We start from the raw sequence: 20446 nt of genomic DNA on the forward strand, positions 1-20446 counted from the left end.
AACGCATGACGCATGACGCATGTAGATCACAAGACAATGACAACATAATGAACGTAAAGAATTACATACTCCACACATTCATACTAAAGAACTACCTGCTCTGAGAGTATGCAGTTTCTTTACCTCTTAGTAACAAAGGTAACAAAACAAATGGTTTTATTATAAATTGCAGCAATGCATAATACATAATACAGAACCAGATGATTGATTATCACATACAATATTTTTTTGTATTCCAGCTATTTAAGTCCACGTCGACATTTCTTTTAACTGCGTTCTTTCATAATTTCTTCTCACATCAACAAGCCTAACTCTGTGAGAAAACATTGCTGAGTAAGTCACTGAAGATCATGTGCCAGAAAAGCTGAGACTGGAGAAAGCAAGCCGTTCTCTTGCACCTGGCTGATCCAGAGCCAGAGTTTTGTCCTGGGAACTTTTCTTTGAGGCTTTTCAGCAAGCTACAGCCATCCTCTTAACCTGGAGAGGTGGCGAGACGTGTCTGTTTACAGAGAACAAATGATGTCTTTTTCCTCACTCCAGGTGCAAGTATCATACCTCGAAAAATCACCTCAGATGTGCCATGAATTCCAAAGGAGGGTGAAGGAAACTTTCTCTTGGTGTTCCTTGGCCAAAATAGCAATATAAAGAAGAAAAATAGATGTCATGCCTTTATTTGACCATATTTGATTGTCGTGTTTTTCATTTCCTCTTTGCTGAATTGTTTTTAGAAAACACATTTCTGTGATAAAAACTTCTCTTGACCTTCTTCTTCAGTTTGAGCTGATGTCATGATTAGGTTCCTAAACCAATCAAGCCTAGAAATATATTCAGCTTCTTTCCTGGCAAATGTCCCGTCCTTTCAATGCCGAAGTGAAGCTCATGAATGCACCTGGAACAAAAGGTTTTTTTATTTCCCCATAATCTGTTTTCAAGGGCATTCGCTCCATTTCATTACCTAGTGCATCACCACTGGGGAATCATGTCAGCGTTCCTATTTACATCTCTCTGTAGAGAACACCACAATGTGGAGATTGAATGTGTTGCGGGGTGAATAGTGGAAATGAAACTCCTAGAAATCCATTGACTTCCCTCAGCATGGGACTCACTGAGGCAATCGTAGTCTGCTGGCACTGAGTACATGATCCACTATCATTGTTATATGACAACTGCGTATATCCTCAATCATGTGGAATGCATGATAGGTCTGTATTTCAAGCAATATAAACTTTAGGCCTACTCTATACATTCCAGAACAAAACATTATTTTCTTCGTCGAAGAAACCGACATGTTGCGATGGTGATGTCCGTCAGATTCGTGAAGAATGATTCTTTTGAATCTGTTGAACTGGTTCACAAATTCACAGATGATTCATTCATGAATTGGACTGATCCGTTTACTGCCTTGAGTAGGCTACTGATTCAGTGATTCATTCAGAACGAGTCTTGAGTGAACGACTCACTATTTACAATATATCATAGGATTTGAGTTAAGTTATTATAATGATGTAATTTGGTATTGTTTATTGTAAATGTTGATACCATTTTGGTTAAAAGTGGCTGTAAAATGTTAAATGCTAGCATAATCTATGCTGAGTCGTAAAAAAGCAGTGCGACAACATTTCACTGTCTTATTTTTGGGTTGTTTTATTTGTTACCTCACCCTTAATGAATTATCGGTAACTCTAACTGATATTGAAAGTTTAGTCTTTGAGGGACAGTTTTTTTTATTAATGAAAAAGAAAGTTTTCTTAGGCCTAATTCCAGATTATGTGACCATTACATTAGGCTAATCAAAAATGTTTACTTCTTACGTTAAATTGTGCTGAAGAAAACCAGATTTGAATCTACATGATGCTGACTAAGTAATGACAAAGTTTAATTTTCAGGTGTGCTGTATTTTGTCAAACTTCAGTATTATTTAACATGCAACAAGAGTTTGGTTGGGGATTTTACTTAATCAAACCGGAATCTCGGTGTGCTCAAAAAAGAAAGAAAAATACAATTGTCTGTTTGATCTGTTTTTAAGACAATTTGCATTTTGCCACAAGTGAAACATATTTTTGATGGACCTTTTTTGGTCTGATCATATTTTTCTAGTGTGCAAACATTCAGCTAATTGGAGATTTAACCTCTACTCTTTATTTGGCCATTTTTATCTTGTGATTTTAATCTTAAACAACCCCCAGTTCACTAAATGGTGAAAATACTGGCTAAATCTATTAGGTCGACTGCAAAATACTCTAGTCTAAGAGGAGCTCCTAGAGATGTAACAAAATGAAGTATTGACTGCTTGTCAGAAGAAAGAACACAATCATTCGTCTCCACTGAAAGGCAGGAACCAATCTTGAGAATGCAGTCCAAACAAATGATGGTCTGTTCATCTGAAATAACAGAGTGTCTGCCACAAAGCAACACGCAAAGAGGTGAATACTGCAAATAGTGAGAAGAAAATCTGTCTGCAAACCATCTCTGGCACAAGATATTTCTATTGGATAGGAAGCAACAGAACCATCAGCAGTTTGCCATGAATGTATTTCCGCACATCTCTATAAATAATTGTTTATTGATCATTGAAGGAACTATATGATTTATGAAACTGCTAGCCTAGACAAAACCCTCTATCATTGAGTCAGTATGATTAGTATTTCAGAGCACGGTGAAAATGCAGTGTCACGCCTGGCAAGAAATGTAATCATTTTCTGTCTTTTCCTCAGCACATGATTTAAGAGACTGCTGCAAGAGGATCCTTGACTGCTTTATGCAGGGACCGTGTTGGGAGGAAGTCAAAACTTTAATAAAGATGACACAAATAAACATTTAAAGGGGTAGCTCACTTGAAAATGAACATTTAGTCAATTATTTACTTTTTTTTGTCTGTGAAATACAAAAGGATAAGTTAGCAAGAGTCTTGCACTGCTTTAAGAAAGGTTTGGAACCACAAGAGGGTGTTTTTGGGTGAACTCTTCAACACAAGCTTTTTTTTTTCCCTCAGAAAAGAAGGATCACGTTTCTAAATGTGTAATGTGTATATCTCTGAAAATGTAATGCTTGGGAGTACACTAGCATATATGACTTCATAAGCATTGTAAAAGTTCTGATTTATTTACTGTGTGCTCTCAAATTATGCATGAAAATTTTAAAAGACATGAGCAAACAGTATTAATTAGAATGATGCACGACGCAATATTTTTGGGGTGGTATTATTCATCTGGAAATAAACAAATATTGCATAACTCTGAGCAGAAAACAACAAACCGTTTGCCTGAGGGCAGCAAGGAAAGTGGGAACTGGCTACAGGGTCATTTGTCATCTCTGTACAAAGCAAAAGCCCCCAGGACTTTCACAGGCACAGTCATATATAAGGACTTACTCACAGTGAGAAGATCCTGGAAAGCAATATACACCGATTTTCATTCAGACAAAGCAACAGATTGCTGCCTATTAATCATCTCAGGCCTGGACAGAGAACAACGGCCTTCCTTTGAGCATGTCTCCTATCGCCAGCCTCTTTATGGGATTTGGAGGAAACGGGTCATGACTTCCTGCGCTCATTTTATAGCTGAACAATCTCACCTCCAAAGGTGAGGTTTAACAAGAACTTATGAGCCTGTGTGTGGGGAACATAAAGTTTCAAAGGCTGGTATAATGCTATTCAGGGCTGGATTTAGTAGGGAGCTGGGGTGGGTGACGGCCCTCGGATTGTCTCAAAGTGTACCATTCAAATTATTATTGCTATAAAGTGACACTGGATTAAATTAAGTTCTTTTAGGAGTGAGTTTGCAGCGGCTTCTGCAGCTAACCACGAGTTCTCAGACTGACTTATAAAACATTTTTCAAGTGAGTATTTCAGTAGGTCTGTCATGACGACTCTCTGAGAGTTTAGCATGGTATTGTACATGACAATGTTAATGTGTTTGGTCTTGGCGGAATAGATCTGCTACGCTGTGGCTGTGGCAGAGCAAGTACAGAGACTTGCTACTGCGAATACATTCACAGACATGCTGCTGCAAGCATGTAAGAAATATTGCTGCACATATAACATGTGAAATAACCCCCATATAAAATACATGCAATCACCCTGTAGCAGATCTATACAAGTGGAGCTGGGGAAGGTTTCTGAAGCACGCTATAACTACTAGCCATTTATTTGAATTTTGAGCAGCGAACTCATTTGCTGCTGATATTAAAGAAACCAATCAGTTGAGGCATGTGAATGATGTCATTGTTATGTCAAATTGAGTTAGAACCTATTAGATTGTGCTATCTATGTGTATGCGCCTTAAATTCGACTGAGCCATCCATGCCAGTTATTTGTGAATGAATCATTCTTTTGAGTCAATACTATCTTTTCAGTACAAAACGGTTTGAAATTATTCATATTTGTACAAATCGCTAAATGAGTATAAATACTTTAGAATGCAGAGAACAAACAACATTGGATCAAGTGAATATTCACCAACAAACAACTGAAACAAACGGTTCGTTCTTGAGAGTTAACTTTGTGAAAATTCAGCTATAAGCTGTGTAAAGTGTGTTTTTGTCTGTTCAGTAAGTTCTTCTGCAAAGTATACATCATAAAAACTGTAGAATCAAGTTGTGACTTTATCCCTATCTCAGCCATGAGCTAAACATTTCTTTCTTCTCTTGGGCATAAAAAGATAATATTTTGAAGATTGTTGGTAACCATATTTTGGGGGGGGGGGACTATACCATTTTTAATGAAACCTATTTAAAAATATATATATTTAGTCAGGTTACAGGGTTACTTTTTAATGGCTGTCAAAGAAGAAAGATTCTTTTTTTCCTATAAGTTTTATTAATGTAGTTACATCATTTTACCAGCAGGGAAAGCAAATAAACCTTGACATCTTGAACACAGCAGGCTATATCCAGATTTCATTCTTTTTTTTTTTTTCTTTTTTTTTTAGCTTCAATAGTGCAATCTTTTTACCAGAAGATCTGATTAAATGCAGTCTGAGAGTGTTGCTGAAACTCGACAAGATGCGTCTGACAGTCTGAGGAATGGGAAATGATGAATATCTGAAGTTTTCTGCTCAGCTAGAACAGCAAGCCTTGAGGCAATCTGAACCAAGCAAAGGCACAGACAAAGCACAGTTGCATACTGCATATCAAAGATCATCTCCTGCAATCTATTATTAATCCAGTATCACTGATAGCCCACCAGTGTTTTCTCATTCACCCATTTGTCTTATGTCCACAGTTTCATCAAAGCGTAACCGCTTCCAAGATGAACCAAAGTTTGGCTGAAAATTAGTCAAGTGAGAAGCTCTCGGAAAGCTAAGCCTAATCAAGTGTTCGCTCCAAGTTTTTTATATTTTCCCTTTCCTTTTTGAAGTTTGTGAAGGAGTATTACCCATACAATGTCCCATGAGAGAATCAGGGTGCCCGTAAAACCCCTAGCGAGCCAATTAAAACTCACAGAGCAAATAGAAAACATAACATCTTATACGTAACAATCTCCACAAGGAGTGCATGACTTCAGTAGACTAATAAATGTTTTATCAAACCATTTACACTATCCGGTTCTATAGGGACATTCTCTCTGGTGCACTACTGAACTTTTCATTGTTTTTCTGTTTACTATTCTGGCTGTGTAGACACTGCAAATATTGCTGTGAACATCTGAGCCACTAATCTTGAAGTTGACTGGTGAACATGATACATGTTTTCTTATCTTATATATTATAGTTAAAATGGTGGAGGTGAACGTCCCCCAAACACCACCTTAAAAATAGTTAACTCAAAAATGTATATTTGCTTAAAATGTAAATGTTTTTTAGTTGTTTGGACTCTCATTCTGACGGCACCCATTCACTGCAGAGGACCCATTGGTGAGCAAGTGATGTTTTCTGATGAAGAAACAAACTCATCTACAGCTTGGATGGCCTGAGTGTGATTACATATTAATTTTGGGGTGGACTATTCCTTTAAACAGAATATAGTAAAAGTTACACAAGTGCTGACCTTTTTTATGCAGTCTATGCAGAAAGTCAATTTAATGACTTGCAAGCCAGAGGAAATGTTATGGCCTACTTGCCCTGCAAGTGTTAATTGTTGGTACATAAATTATTGGGACTTGGACATACAGGTAGTTAAACCTTTGAGAGCAGTGTTGACAAATTGTGGTAGTTTGATTGAACTCTGCAGGGGAATGAGAGGACCAAATTTTAATGTTTTGTGATAATTCTGGTGGGTTTGCATATATTTTGGCAGCACATCCTGACAGTTACCTAGTTAAATGTCGAAGGCAAATGCAAGAAATCCTTCAAAATTAGCAGAAAGAATGAGAATATCCTTGATCTTAAGCTATGGATAAATCAGAAACTCTCAGTGATCCCATTGCTCATTCCTTCCATATTGACGGTTCATGTTGAGAGTGAAAAAAGTTGCAACAGAAATTACATGAAATTACAGCTTTTCTCCAGAATACATGGGCCATCTATGTGAGATATATATGACAAAACACTAAAGATGTGTTTGATCATAGAGCATATAATCATCTATGCTGTAGAAACAGACATGGTACTTCATTTTAGGTCAAACTGTTGTTCAGTGTGTGGATGAATCTGCTCAAAGACTTGAGAGAAGTGTTATGTATAATGTGAAGTTTGAATGAAGTTCGTGTGGATGAAGAACGTTCAAAAGAATCTGTGATCAAAGTGCAATAAAAAAGAGAGAAGTTTCAGAAGCAGATGGACTGATCTTCTTGTCCATTTCAGACAAACGGCAGTTTCAGCGTTCTCGTGTCACTAGTGCAGCCAGGCACATATAGTTGTTTTAAGAGCTAAAAAAAGATGTCAACGGCTCTCTAAAAAGCATTTATAACATTAGCCATTTACTTAGTCTACTTTACAAAATGGTAATCAAAAATGAATACATTTATAAAATACTTTCTTTTAATATAATTTTTCTGTGTGAAATTAAAATATAGCATAAATAAAACTGTGACTAATTGTAGTCGTTACAAACATTACACCTCTGGACGTTCCAGTTTTTTCAAATGTTATTAGTATCCCGGTATGGGATTCGAACCTCGGTCTGGGATCTGACAACGGATTATTTTAAACACAAATCTTCCCTAATGTATCCCATTCATTCTCTATGAATTCTCTAGTGCTAATCACTACAGATGCGTTATATTTTCGGCCACACGCTAAATTCATGGCGCTGTTCTGAGCTTGTTTCTCTCTGTCGTGTTTCACGAGCAGCGTGTAAATCTTAAACCGTGCTCATCTTCAACTCTCTTCACTACAATAGCGGTTTTCGTTTGAAAAACAAAACAAAAACTGTCATGTCAGATTTGAACCTCGCTAACATCATGGCCGCAGAGACATTCAGAAAACCAAAAACATGCTCTCCCGTCGGGGAATCGAACACCGGTCTCCCGCCAGAATAGATGACTTTCCTAACGAGAAGTTAGGAGAAATAATTGTAGGAATATTTAAAAAAAGCTATGAATTACTTTATATTTCGATTTTGGGTCGTCTATAGCGAAATGCAGACATTTAAAAAGAAACGTCAAGCGATTTTGCGTGAGAGGGTTTTCTCTCAGCCACAGCCAAGACGTTTAGTGAAAGTCATAAGGTGAAAGTATTACAATAGCGCCATCTGCTGGATTGTAAAAAGTGAGGTTCTGGGGTTCTCATGCTGATAAGCTGCATGTGATTCAAGAAAAACAAACAAAAACTATATAATGATCATGGTCCAATTTATTGTAACTTTGTCTTCACATTACAGAGAAACGGCTTGCATGTCAATAAGGCCAAGAATGAATTATGTTAACATGGGGAAAAGGACAAGCAGACTCCTGAGGGGATGCTTAGGAAACGGTGAATATCGTTGGATGTGGTTTGTGTGAGACATAAAATCGCAATATACAAAAAAGGACAAATGTCCATTAAAGACTCATTTACAGTAATTGTCATGAGAAGACATCATGTTTTGGTTAAAAATTCCTAATAAACATCCAGGGCTACGTGCGAGGTGTTTTGTACTAATGGTTTGGGGATGATTATATTAAACCAGTAAGCTGGGAATGATAGAACCATTGACCCTTAGTCTGTAACAGATGACCTAGTGCAATTATGTCCAAGTGTGTACATACTACATCAACTCCAGCACCTGAATATAAAGCACTTCACGTAGCATTAAAAATAAAGCACATTGAAGTCCCTCATGCCTACAGTAGCTTTAATACATTAAAAACTGAATAAGGTTACACATAGATGCCCACTACAGGTCCTATTGAGGTTCCAGTCTTTTTCAGACAAAGGCTGTATAATCTCATCTTGTATGTGACCTTTACAACTTCCTGTCTGGGTGCTCAGAGCGTCTTGCCCTCTGATGCCTCACTTCCAGGTGTTTGCTCTGGACTCTGTCGAAGTGCTGGAGCAGTTCACTGTAGTCGATGTGTGGCTGGGCTAATCGTTTGTCTTTGACAGGCGCCTTTGGGTCTTCCCTGAAAAAATGAAGCAGTTGAGAATAGGCCGACTATCCTAGTCTAGAAGATGCTAGAAGTGTTTAGAGAGCATGAGAACTTACACGGTCCTCATGAGTTCAGGGTTTGGCACACAGCTGAGCCGATGCGAGAGCAGCTGGAAAGCCTGACTCTGAGGAAGCAACATCAGCAGGCCGTACAGAGCCTTGATGAGGTACGGGTTATGCTCTACATCCAGCAGCTGCAGACGAAGGTCTGAAAAGAGAATGAGTGTTTGTGTGGAGAGCTGAAAAGGATGCTCAACAGGTTTATGTGGTGGATGAATGGGACTCACAGGTGAAGATGGGGCTCTCGATTAGCTGCACAAGTTTATCCACCTCCATGAGGAAGTCCACAGTTACCTCCAGATCTCCACTGATCAGCTCTGATCAAGGTGTTTTTGTCTTTTTTTTTGTTGCACATTTTGATTAATTAAATTAAATTATTCTACAGTAGTTTGTGATCATGCAAAGATTTTTTTGTAAATGTTTTACACATTAGATTACACAGAGAACTCTAAATCTAACATTAAAAATTAAATTCAGTACAAAATCTCAGTGATTTTCCCTGCATCTATATTACAATTTAAAATACATTTCCACACGTTTCTGCACATTCCATAACTGTGGGTTTGAATTATTTTAGTGGTTTTTTTTATACAGTGTATTTAAAGAAAATAATAATGTTTTTTTTTCTCCCAATTATATACACTGATTTTCAAAAGTACGGGGTCTGAAAGATTTAAAAGATTTTAAAATATATATATATATATAATTATAGAAATAAACATTATTTAGCAAGGACACATTACATCAAATGACAGTAAAGACATTTATAGTTACAAAAGATTTATATTTCAAATAAATGCTATTTATCTGACTCATCAATGTATCAGTGATTCCACAAAACGTTTTTTCAACACTAACATAAAGAATACAGAGTCAGTCGGAAACCGAATGATACATTATAAACGCTTTACAACAAGGATACAATTTCTGGATGAGGTCATAGGCATGCCGATAGTTTTGTGTCAGGAAGCAGAGCGACACAGTGGCCACTGGATTGTGACACCAAGAGCGATAGAGGCAGCAGAAAAGAGCACAGTTGTCCTGATGGGTAAAAAGTAGAAACATACAGTAGAACAGTGATAATGAGCTCAAAACTTCAAGTAGAAACACTCATTCTGGATTTTATGAGTCTGTTTTAAAGATTCCAGTCCCCAAAGCAGATGTTACCTGTGTGTGCAAGTCCTTGAGCTGGTTCCGCAGCTGGAAGAGTTCAGCTGAGGTCAGCAGAATAGTGTTAAGTGTCTGCACCATGGTGGAGGCAAACTTCAGATCTTCCTCCTTGAGTAAGATGTCTGCCATAGAGTGAAATATGTTCTCCGCATGCAGGAGGAGACACAGCTGCCTGTTGGGAAATAAACGAAACGCGTGACAAAATCTGTTGAATCCGTTTGTATTCTCAGTTTTACAGATGTTTCTACTTGGATTACTACACTCTTACCAGTCTTCATTAAAGGAGCTAGGATGGTTTTACCTGATAATGAAAGCCCCTCTCATTTCTAGAAGCTTTCTCTCTAAACTGAAGCGCTTGAGCAAATTAATCATGAACTTGTAGAAGTATGAATTCATGCTGGGAGTCGATGGAGACAAATCTGCCACCTTTGAACCTGTCAAATAAAAAGAGCTTGTTAGATTCCATGTTCACAGCACTCTGTTAATAGTCTTCTTTTCTGGTATATACTGTATTTTACGGACTATAAGTCACACTTTTTTTCATAGTTTGGCTGGTCCAGCGACTTATGATGATGAACCAAGAGAAAACATTACCGTCTCCAGCCGCGAGAGGGCGCTCTATGCTGCTCAGTGGTAGACTACAGGAGCGCCCTCTCGCGGCTGGAGACGGTAATGCTTTCTCTTGGTTCTTGGTTCTAAATGAATGCGATTTATAGTCCAGTGCGAGTTATATATGTTTTTTTCCTCATTATGACGTATTTTTGGACTGATGCGACTTATACTCAGGTGCGACTTATAGTCCAAAAAATACGGTAAACAGATATAAAGAGGATCCAGGAATTGTTACCCACCAAGCACCACTGGCTGCCCATCTCTGACCCCACCTGGAATATGAAGCTCTGTTTTGCTATCCGAGTTGTCGCACGACCCAGACGTGTCCGTCTGACCAGCAGGTGATGATGCAATTTCTGCTAAAACCTCCAAGTCTTTTAAAATCACCTATTAGAGAGATTGTTTTTTTAAGATTGCTGCATCTAGTGGACCTGCACTGAGATGATTGGGAAACTATGATGACTTACTTCATCAGATTCATCTGATAGTGTCTTCAGTAACATGGGAAACAAACTATCTGTGTGCTTGAACATCTGGAATGGAGATACAGTGGAATAAAACATGTTTAGCACTGCAATTTTTAGCATTGAAACTACATATTTAAAATACCATCTATAGAAACCTTGCGAGGGGTCTTGATGTACAAATGGTACAACCACTTCAACACAGCAATGCGAGTCATCATCCCGGTGGATGAATCGTGTAAATGTCGGTCCAGTACTTGCACTATGCCATCCAGATCCAGAGTTACAGCAGACCTGTCAGAACTGCACAGCAATGAGTAAACCAGAGATCCTGGAGAAATCCTTAAATAGCTTCTGATCTTTTAACTAGACATCAAGTAACGGCTAATGGTTGACTTACAATTAATGTTCATTAATGAGTTATTTTACTGTGTTTAGTCTGTAATATCAGAAAACAAAAAGACAAAGTGTTGTTTTGTCAGTAAATGTCAAAACGTACCCTGCTGGAGTGAAGAAGGAGATGTTGCTGAAGCCTACCGAGTCCTGAGATTCATTTAGGGAATCTATAACCAAAAACAAAGATATAAAATAAAGAAGGCAAAGGCTTTTCAATTTATTTCCAGTACACTTGCATTTAGAAAACAATGTGGAAACAATTCCTGGCATTATTAATAACTATTCAGTACATCAACTAAAGTCAGTAATGCTCACCAAGATTGCATTCATTATATATATATATATATATATATATATATATATATATATATATATATATATATATATATATATATATGTATGTGTGTGTGTTTAATTTTAATATTTCTTTTTATTTTCAGTTGCCATTACTCCTGTCTTCAGTGTTACATGATCCTTAAGAAATCATTCTAATATAATAATTTGGTGCAGAAGAAGCTATTTTATTATTATGACGCACAATTCTCTAATGAATAGAGCGTTCAAAAGAATGGCATTTATTGGAAATAGATTTGTTTTATAACAATACGTTTTTAGTCTCAATTGAGCAATTTAACACATTTTTGCTGAAAACAAGTAATGTATTTAGAAAAAAAAATCATACTGACCACTAACATTTAAACTTGGTGTGAATAAGCAAGATGATTCGAAAATGTGAGACAGGACAAAAGTGCATTGGCCGGGAATCAAACCCCGGCCTCCCGCCAGATGACTTTCATAACGAGAAGTTAGGATAAATAATTGTAGGAATATCAAAAAAGCTATGAATTACTTTATATTTCGATTTTAGGTCGTCTATAGCGAAATGCAGACATTTAAAAAGAAGCGTAAAGCGATTTTCCGTGAGAAATTAAGCGCATTAGCCACAGCCAAGACGTTTAGTGAAAGTCATATGCTGAGTCCCAATTCGCATACTATTCATCCTAAATAGTATGCGAAACTAGAATTAGTACGTCCCAAATCGTAGTATGTTGAAAAGAGTATTCCAAAGATACCCGGATGGTCTACTATTTCCGGTTAGAATTCGAAGTGCAGATCAATGCACACTCTAAGTGCTAATATTGCCCACAACCCATTGCGTACGGGAGGGAGGAGCTTTGCGATGGCTTTGCGGTGATGTAAACATGGCAGCCGGTTGCAGCAGCGGAGATGCGCCCTCACCTTTTAAGTGTAAGAATTCAAATGTTTAACCCTAATTAAAGTTATATTTTATTTCGTTCCACACATTGCACATGAACGTCAGAACCAGTCACCTCACAAACGACCTGCGTTTGGTTCTACGACGCAGCCCTGCTTCTTCACTCCTCAACTTGGTAGAAGAACACATTGTAAAATGTATTGTGAAAAAAAACGATGAGAAAAAAAGATGGGAATAGTAAATAAAATTTTACTGGACATAAAGAATGAATGAAACTTTAACAGTGGTGGTGTGCATAACTAGACAAACACGTTGTCGTTCATGTTGCATGATGTCATCGAAGTATGTCCCAGAGTGTGCATACTCTTTTGCTACACACTCAAAAGTATGTACTTTTCCCTCACAAAAAAAGTACATACTTTTAGGTCGTAGTATAAGTAGGCGAATTGGGACTCAGCAATAGACTGTAAGGTGAAAGTATTACAATAGCGCCATCTGCTGGATTTAAAAAGTGAGAGAAAAAAAGCGGGGCCTCCCGCGATTCCCGGCCAATGCAATCGCTTAACCTTTTCACTTTATTTTTACTTCCACACATTGAAATAAAATAAATAAAATTGGAAGAAAATCAAGAAGAAAAATGATAATAAAAGAAACTTGCCATTCAGATCACCCTCTTTCTTAGATGGATTCCCATCACCCGGAGGGGACAATTTGGTCTGTGATTCTTCATCATCTTCATCATCTTCAGGAGTCACAAGCTTCATCAGGCTATGGTTACATGCACTGGCAGCCTCTTTAGTACCTAGAGATGGTTTATTGAGGAAAAGTGAACTAATACTAACAGAACCATATCAGTTCCTCAAAAACATTACCTAAATGGCACTGAACACAAAACATACTCTCAGCAAATGCATTTTATATTAAATATGCAACCAGAGTTCAGGATACTCTTTTTGCGGTCATCATAGGAAAGGCAAGGCAGCACTGCAGTCAGTATGCCAGAGGAATACGGAAGGACCACTCTTCCAGCAAGCTGAATGAATTCTCTCATCCATGTCATCGACGTCAACTGGATGAGATCGTTAGCTGCAGAAAGACAAAATTAAACAATTACACTACTTACCTATGATAAAAAGAATTCTACTAAGTTCTACAATCTGACTCACTCGACTTTGATTCATCAGACACTTGACAGTGGATGACTAAAATGTTGGCCATTTCCGCAAATTTGACACTGGATGGATTCTTCTTAATTTCTTTCAGGAATTCCCCCAAAACCACCTCGCACCTATTAAACAGCAGCTGTTAATGCTCTTTAAAAAGGAGAAAAAAAAACTATAGGGAGAAACTATCTCAGGTACAGGAAAAGAGATGATGAGACATACATTCGCCTGATCTCTTTGCTGCTGTCTCCAAGAATCTGAAAAAGTCCGTCTAGAATTTCTGGCAGATAATCCAGGAGGTTAATATCAGGAACCGACTCCAACACGTGGATCTGGAGTCAAACCATCACAGGAAATCACAAAATTATAATGGCAACTACTATCAGTGTGTTGTTATTGTTGATGAAAAACAAAACTATTTGTAATTTTCAAAAAATGAAATTAAATAAAATTTAAATTAGGTAAAAAGCTAAACATGAAAAACTTGAGAAAAAATGAGAAAACTGAATTTGAAGTACTTAAATTATTACAAATAAAACTGAAATAAAAATCAAGGTAAATTGAAATATTTTAATTAAAAATAAAAGAAAGATTGGTGAAAGTGCTCAACTCACCCATGAGATAATGAATTGGCGGGCATATTGGTTGTTTGAGTAAATCCTCTCACGCAACAGAGGGACAAAAGCCACTAGGTCAAATTTGTTGCTCTCTGTTACAATGTCCTTAAAATAAAAAGGACAGAAGAAGTCATTATTTCATTTGATATTCTAAACCTTTACTGCGGAATCCACGCTTCTCATTTCAAACTCACCTTAAGAAGCCGATCCAGGAGCTCAGACCCACTCTTTACGTTTGGATCAGGATCTGCAGCTAGCTGTAAAGAACAGATCACATGTAAGGGGATTCAAAGATACAGGAAGAGGAAATTACAGTACAAAGGTTAGGAATGACCGTATAATGAAAATTCCAATGAAAATAATGTTTAAAATGTCAGTAACGGTTAAAAGGTCTGTGCTATCATCTCTTACATATGAAATATGGAAAAGACTATAACAAGAAAATAACATGTTACCAATGTCATTTTTGTATTATATACTATTATAGTATTTATAAATATTTTTAATTAGCTTACATTTTTTATAATTTAGTTTTGATTTTTTGTTTCAGTAATTTTGTTTTGGACTTTTGTCATTTTTATTAGTTTGAGTTGAATTCCTATTTAGCTTTAATTTATTTTAATTAATTATTTTTTAGATTTAGCGATAACATTTTGGAAATTTGAACTAAACTATTTTTAATAGTTTTAGTCAGTGTTACTTTAAGCCCACTGAGATGCTAATATAGTTTTAGTCATTTCCTTTTTTTGTCATGTTTTTTTTTTTTTTTTACGTCTATACAGTTTTTATTATTAATTTTCATTTATTAATTTATTTTAGTATATTAACCTAAATTAAAATAAGAAATGTTGTCTATGCAACAATCTGAAGAAAAAAAAAATCAGTTAATGTTAATTTAATTTCAAATAACAAAAATGTTTAACTGTAATAACCCAAGAGTTGACAAAAACAACACTTGCTTTTTAGTCTCAAGAAATATTTTACTACATTTAAATTTAAATAGCATTGATCACTTAAAAATATTTCAACTAAATATTTCATTCATGCCTGCATCTAGACTTTACCTTGCTAAGCCCATCAAACAGCACATTGAAGTGGGGCAGCACTGCTCCCCTGGCAACCTTCACTATATTGTAAAGGGCCTCACAGGCGTAGTAACGCAGACGGCTGTCAGAATCATTGAAACATGTAAGAACCGGATCAATGAGCTCTTTCAGGTACAATCCAGAATCCTGAATAGTACAAAAGATAAGATAAACATAAGCAAAGCCTCCATATTTGCTTTGGAAATGTTTTTTTTTTTTTTTTTAACATCTTGCAGCCAATATACCATTGAATCAAGTATTCAACGGTGTATTGAGAAAGTATTTAGTACATTTATTTCACATACTTTTCCCAGAGCAATGGAGCACGCCGCCAACCCAATGAGGCCTCCTTTTCGGCTGTGAGGGTGCTGAGAGAGCGCAAACTCTGTAGCCAGTATCTGGATGACATGTCTGATCTGTGCAGAGTTGTTCTGGGCGACGAATTCCCGTACAAGCCTGACAGAAGATTGGGAAGAAGCGGATAAATGGAATATACATAAAACATAACATTCTAATAATTCAATTCAAACGCCAGCTAGACTTCTGTACTGTTTGGACTTTGGGTCTATGGCTATTAATAATAAACATGACTAATGAGATCATGTGGCATGTCAGGCGACCAGCTCTCCATTTGAGCAAAATAACAACGATTAATTACTTATTACAGACAGAAACTATGCATGATAAAAACTAGAATTCACACGCTGTAGTACGCGTGTCAAAATGGGAACAAGCAAATCTAACAGCAGTTGTTGTTAAATGAATACCACACATTCTAATTTGGAAACATTTCCTCTCGTTTATGAAATATAAACAACAGATTATGACTCACTTTTCAATCTCTAGAGCTGCCACCTTCCTCTTCTCGTACAGTTTGTCGTTGAGAGCTCTCACTATGTTTGGTGTCAACGGAGAAAAATCCTTCTCTGTGTTCATTTTTTCAAAGTATTAGCGAACAAAAATAAACTTTAATTACGCATAAGCCACAACTACGTAGTCTCTGAATAAAGCTTGGTGAATAAAGAGAGGGTCTCATTAGATGACAGTTCGGTTAGTGTATGACTGAATAAAAGTATTAATGTTTTATCCAAGAGATTTTGCTCGTCTCGCCCGTGTGTTGTTTACAGACAAGACGACGCCTACACTGTGTTTCCGTGGCGGACTCTCATCACGAGCATCACTTCTAAAATAACACGAGCTGCTGCTGTCTGCGAGGGGCAGAGGATGAGGGCAGCTAACATACTGCCAAAGCAGAATATACAAGAGACGAACACCGCGATGACTTCTGTACGGAACGTAAACCTGATGAATATTTCCTCGCGGGTGATGGCAGAGGTAGCTCGCAATGTTATTCAATATCAACGATTGACCAAAGCCGCCATATGTCCCGGCTCACATGACTTCCTACAAACGTCAAGCAGCGACGGGTGAACCAATCGAGCGACGATCTACGGATTTGTTTTGATTACGTCATACGAGTCACATATTCTTTGGAATATATATATATATATATATTTTAATAGGCCTATGCTGTTAAATGCTGTCATTTAAGAATATGACTGGATTTAATAGCTTTAATAGTCAAAGTGTTATGTTTATTTATGTGAACATATTATTATAATGTAGCCTATGAATAACGTAACGTTAACAATGAAATAACAAGCTATGCATGTGTCTGATAATGTATTTTTAATATGTTTGCCTTTTTATTTATATTTCGTCGGTACCGCCTCATAAACGTCATATCAAAGAAGTGATTGGTCATTTAATGTGTCAATCAGACGACCAGAGGCATTTGTTACAGCTGTCATTAATCAAATTAATGTAGCAAGCTCATCTCTGATGTATTTAATCCTTATTTACGTAAATAGGTTCCATTTGACATATAGACTAGATATTAGGCTACCAACTGCTATTTTCTAAAACAAACAAGCAAACAAAAAAAATCGAAATAAAAAAAAGATTAGCTGACAAATGACGGGCTATCAGAAATCAAAGGTTTTTATTTTTTTAGGATCTCAGTGTCAGATTTTAACTCTATAATTTTTAACTCCCTGTAATTTCTCTCACAGGTGTTTCTGCATCTTGTAACGTTACTCTGTGCTGTTCGGAGTATTTCTGGTAAGGTCACATGTGATAAATATTGAATCTCAGTCGAGTCTTGTTGTTAAACCTTTTATTTATTTTTTTATTTATATATTTTTTTTCATTCAGGTGAATGTGAGATATCGCAGTGTTCTGACCACTCTACCTGCAGTCTGTCACAGAGGCGAACTTGTAAATGTGCTATCGGCTTCTTTGGAGATCTCTGCGACCAGGGTAAAGAAGACTCAACCTTGTGGCCTAAACTGTGTAACCGGTTGAACTGCTGGTCTTAACTAGTTTATACTGATCTCCTAGACTGGTGTTTAGTTGTCAAGCTGGGGCCATGTTCTCAAGTCTTGAATAATTTTCTAAAAGTTTAATACACTTTAAACTTTTGTCTAACTTGGGTTGTCTCAGTTTTAGTGTATTATGTAATTTTATTCCTAATCTTAATAAAAAATAAGAATAAAATGAGCTTTAGGGTTAGGTTATCCTAACTTCAAGTTGTTTACAATTATTTTTAAGATTCTTCTCAAGAATTAGAATTCTTAGCATGCATGCCTCCCTCCCTTAAAGAATGTCTTTTGAATCTGGTTGCTTGGCTAACGAAGTACCACCTAAGACTAACAAACTTACTGTTTTTTTCCAATGTTATTGTAATTTAACAATTTGTATTAATCTAATATTTCTTTTCAAGTCGCAGTAATGAATGTGACGTGTGGCAAAGACTTCATTTCCATCCTAGTGGATGAAGAGTTCTTCAAGTATTACAATGTGGGAATAGAAGCCGTTCATTTGAGTAATGCCAGCTGTAGAGCCCATAGAGAGGAGATCTCTGGATCAGTCTATTTCATGGTGCACACACCAATGGACCAGTACACTGCATGTGGAGGCAAACCTCTGGAGGTAAAATACTACCCCCCCCCCCCCAACCTCCCAAAAAAAAAACTATGCCAGCATCAGTGTTCACATTACATGTCCCTAAATGCCATCCACTCTTAAACAGAAGAACATAACGCACATAGTGTACTCCTTAACGATGATGTCTGACCCACTTATCTATGGAAACATTGTGAGGGATCCAGTTGTACAGCTTGAGTACAAGTGCATTTATCCGTACACCCGTAGACTCAGCCTGGAGTTTCCCATCATCTCTTTCTCCAGGTAACACATTGATTTTGAAGGAATAGTCCACCCAAAAATAAAATTTTGCTTAAAACGTACTTTCAAATTATACCCAACCATACAGATTTTTTTTTTTTTTTTTTTTTTTTTTGAAGTGAAAGGATGTTCAAGGTGAGTGAAGTGGATGCCAAGGTGGAGATGAACCTGTTTAAAGATCACACGTACACTGAGGCTTTCACCAGCGCACCTACTATTAAGCTTGGAGATCAAATCTATGTCCAGATCCAAGTGACGGAGCCTGAAGATTTCTTCCATCTGAAAGTAAATGAGTGTTGGGCGACTCAGACTCCTCAAGCTAATGATAAGTCAGGATTTAGCCATTCGCTGCTTGTAAATGGGTTAGTATTGTGAATGTCAAGCTTGCAAAATTTTAATCCAAATGTCTCTTTTTAAGATCAGTTGCTAACACACTCGTGGCAATTCATGGGTGTTTTGTTTTGGGTGAACTGGTAACTGAAGGTACAGAAACTTTGTGAAATTTTGCAGGCAAAGAAGGTCCATTGCCCATAAGCAATAGTGTAGCAATGTACCACTTAAGGTGAAGTCACATTAGCAACATTTTGGTGAAATTTTGTAGATGAAAATCAATGCTGCACACTTTCAATTTAAACCAAGCAGCTGTCTGTTGTGGGAGGAATTTCTTTTACCCTCAAGCGACACTCCCGATCTCATGGATTCCTGTTTAAATTACGGGTTTTTGGCTGCAAAATTTTGTCAAACAACAAAAAGTGGGAACACCTTTACTCAATAGTTCCTTCCAAACTAAGTTCCACTGATGGTTCGGGTGTTTCCACACATCACACTGTAAATATGAAATCTGTGGTTTGTGTAATCATTACGTTTTTCTCATGAGATTTGGTTGCAATAACTAAATATTTCACCTGTCAGAAGTGTCTTGATGGGTTTTTATTTTTATTTTATTTTTTTAAATTGACCTCAAGGTGCACAAATGACAAAACGACTTCGTTTGGTAATGGTACGGCACACCCTGCAGGAAGAAACGGTGAAGGGTCCACTGTCCGTTATTCGTTTGATATGTTTCGGTTTGTATACGAGCCCCACATTTTCTACCTGCACTGCGCTGTGCATCTCTGCACACCTGAGGATGGAAAGTCTTGTATTCCTGTAAGTGTGTTGTTGTTGTTGTTCTTTTTTTTTTATTATTATAAACCATTTGGTTTTCCATTGTTAACCTGACCTTATTTGTTTTAGGAATGTAAAACCGTATCCAAAAGAGAGGTGGTTATGAATGAGCAGGCTCAAGGCCTGCTGTCTTATGGACCAATCAGACGAGAGCTACCAGTCCAACCTACGATAAGTATGTAGTGTCCTATGACATTTTAATACATATATACCATACTTTTTATCATGTTTGACCCATATGCATTTTGTCCAATTTTAGATCTCCTTGCACTGGTTCTTCCACTGGCAGTGATTTGGACTCTGGGCATCTTCCTTTTTGTCCTTATCAGTATTGCCAAAGCAGGAAATCGAAGACACATGACAAATAGCTAAATAAATCACATTTTCACCCAACACACAATGGCCTTTGTTGGGTATAAAAACTACCTCAAGTGAACAAGCTAACCATTAGCATGTTAGCTCTGAGTGAACACTCCATGGTAATGGACCCTCAGTGAACATTAATGTTCTGTCAAGAAAACTTTGGTTTTGAAGTAAAATTGGATGAATGTGATTTACAGAGAGATACATTTTTCTTGCGTTATATATGAATCCTACTTTATAATTACAGTACTGTATATGAACATCAGGTGGCAGTGAGAACTAAAAATGTAAGTTACATCTGCATAACGGTTTTTGTTCTTTTAATAAACCAATTTCGGTACAGCTCCTTTTTATCTCCGTTTTTCAAGAATGCATATATAAT

At 37.0% G+C, this 20446-nt stretch overlaps 2 protein-coding genes across 2 annotated transcripts; one reads left to right on the forward strand and one right to left on the reverse strand.

Annotated features, from left to right (window-relative positions):
* Positions 1-7712: 7712 nt before the first annotated feature.
* LOC113043242 (protein VAC14 homolog) lies at positions 7713-16724 on the reverse strand. The gene is made up of 19 exons (XM_026202488.1): positions 16121-16724; positions 15594-15744; positions 15268-15435; positions 14398-14460; positions 14201-14308; positions 13809-13918; positions 13590-13711; positions 13372-13509; positions 13082-13225; positions 11311-11374; positions 10970-11114; positions 10815-10880; positions 10587-10734; positions 10037-10169; positions 9733-9907; positions 9488-9606; positions 8793-8872; positions 8563-8713; positions 7713-8479 (listed from the first exon to the last, which is right to left on the reverse strand). Exons 1-19 carry the CDS (start codon positions 16222-16224, stop codon positions 8323-8325), a joined length of 2346 nt encoding a protein of 781 aa, XP_026058273.1. The 5' UTR covers positions 16225-16724; the 3' UTR covers positions 7713-8322.
* A 423-nt stretch (positions 16725-17147) lies between these two features.
* Positions 17148-20404, forward strand: LOC113043876 (pancreatic secretory granule membrane major glycoprotein GP2-like). The gene is made up of 9 exons (XM_026203455.1): positions 17148-17286; positions 17361-17409; positions 17503-17607; positions 18071-18279; positions 18380-18537; positions 18654-18896; positions 19500-19683; positions 19771-19876; positions 19961-20404. The coding sequence occupies exons 1-9, from the start codon at positions 17263-17265 to the stop codon at positions 20071-20073; spliced, it is 1191 nt and encodes a 396-aa protein (XP_026059240.1). The 5' UTR covers positions 17148-17262; the 3' UTR covers positions 20074-20404.
* Positions 20405-20446: the final 42 nt, after the last annotated feature.

This window comes from Carassius auratus, chromosome 25, assembly GCF_003368295.1.
Source record: "Carassius auratus strain Wakin chromosome 25, ASM336829v1, whole genome shotgun sequence".
Classification (NCBI taxonomy): domain Eukaryota; kingdom Metazoa; phylum Chordata; class Actinopteri; order Cypriniformes; family Cyprinidae; genus Carassius; species Carassius auratus.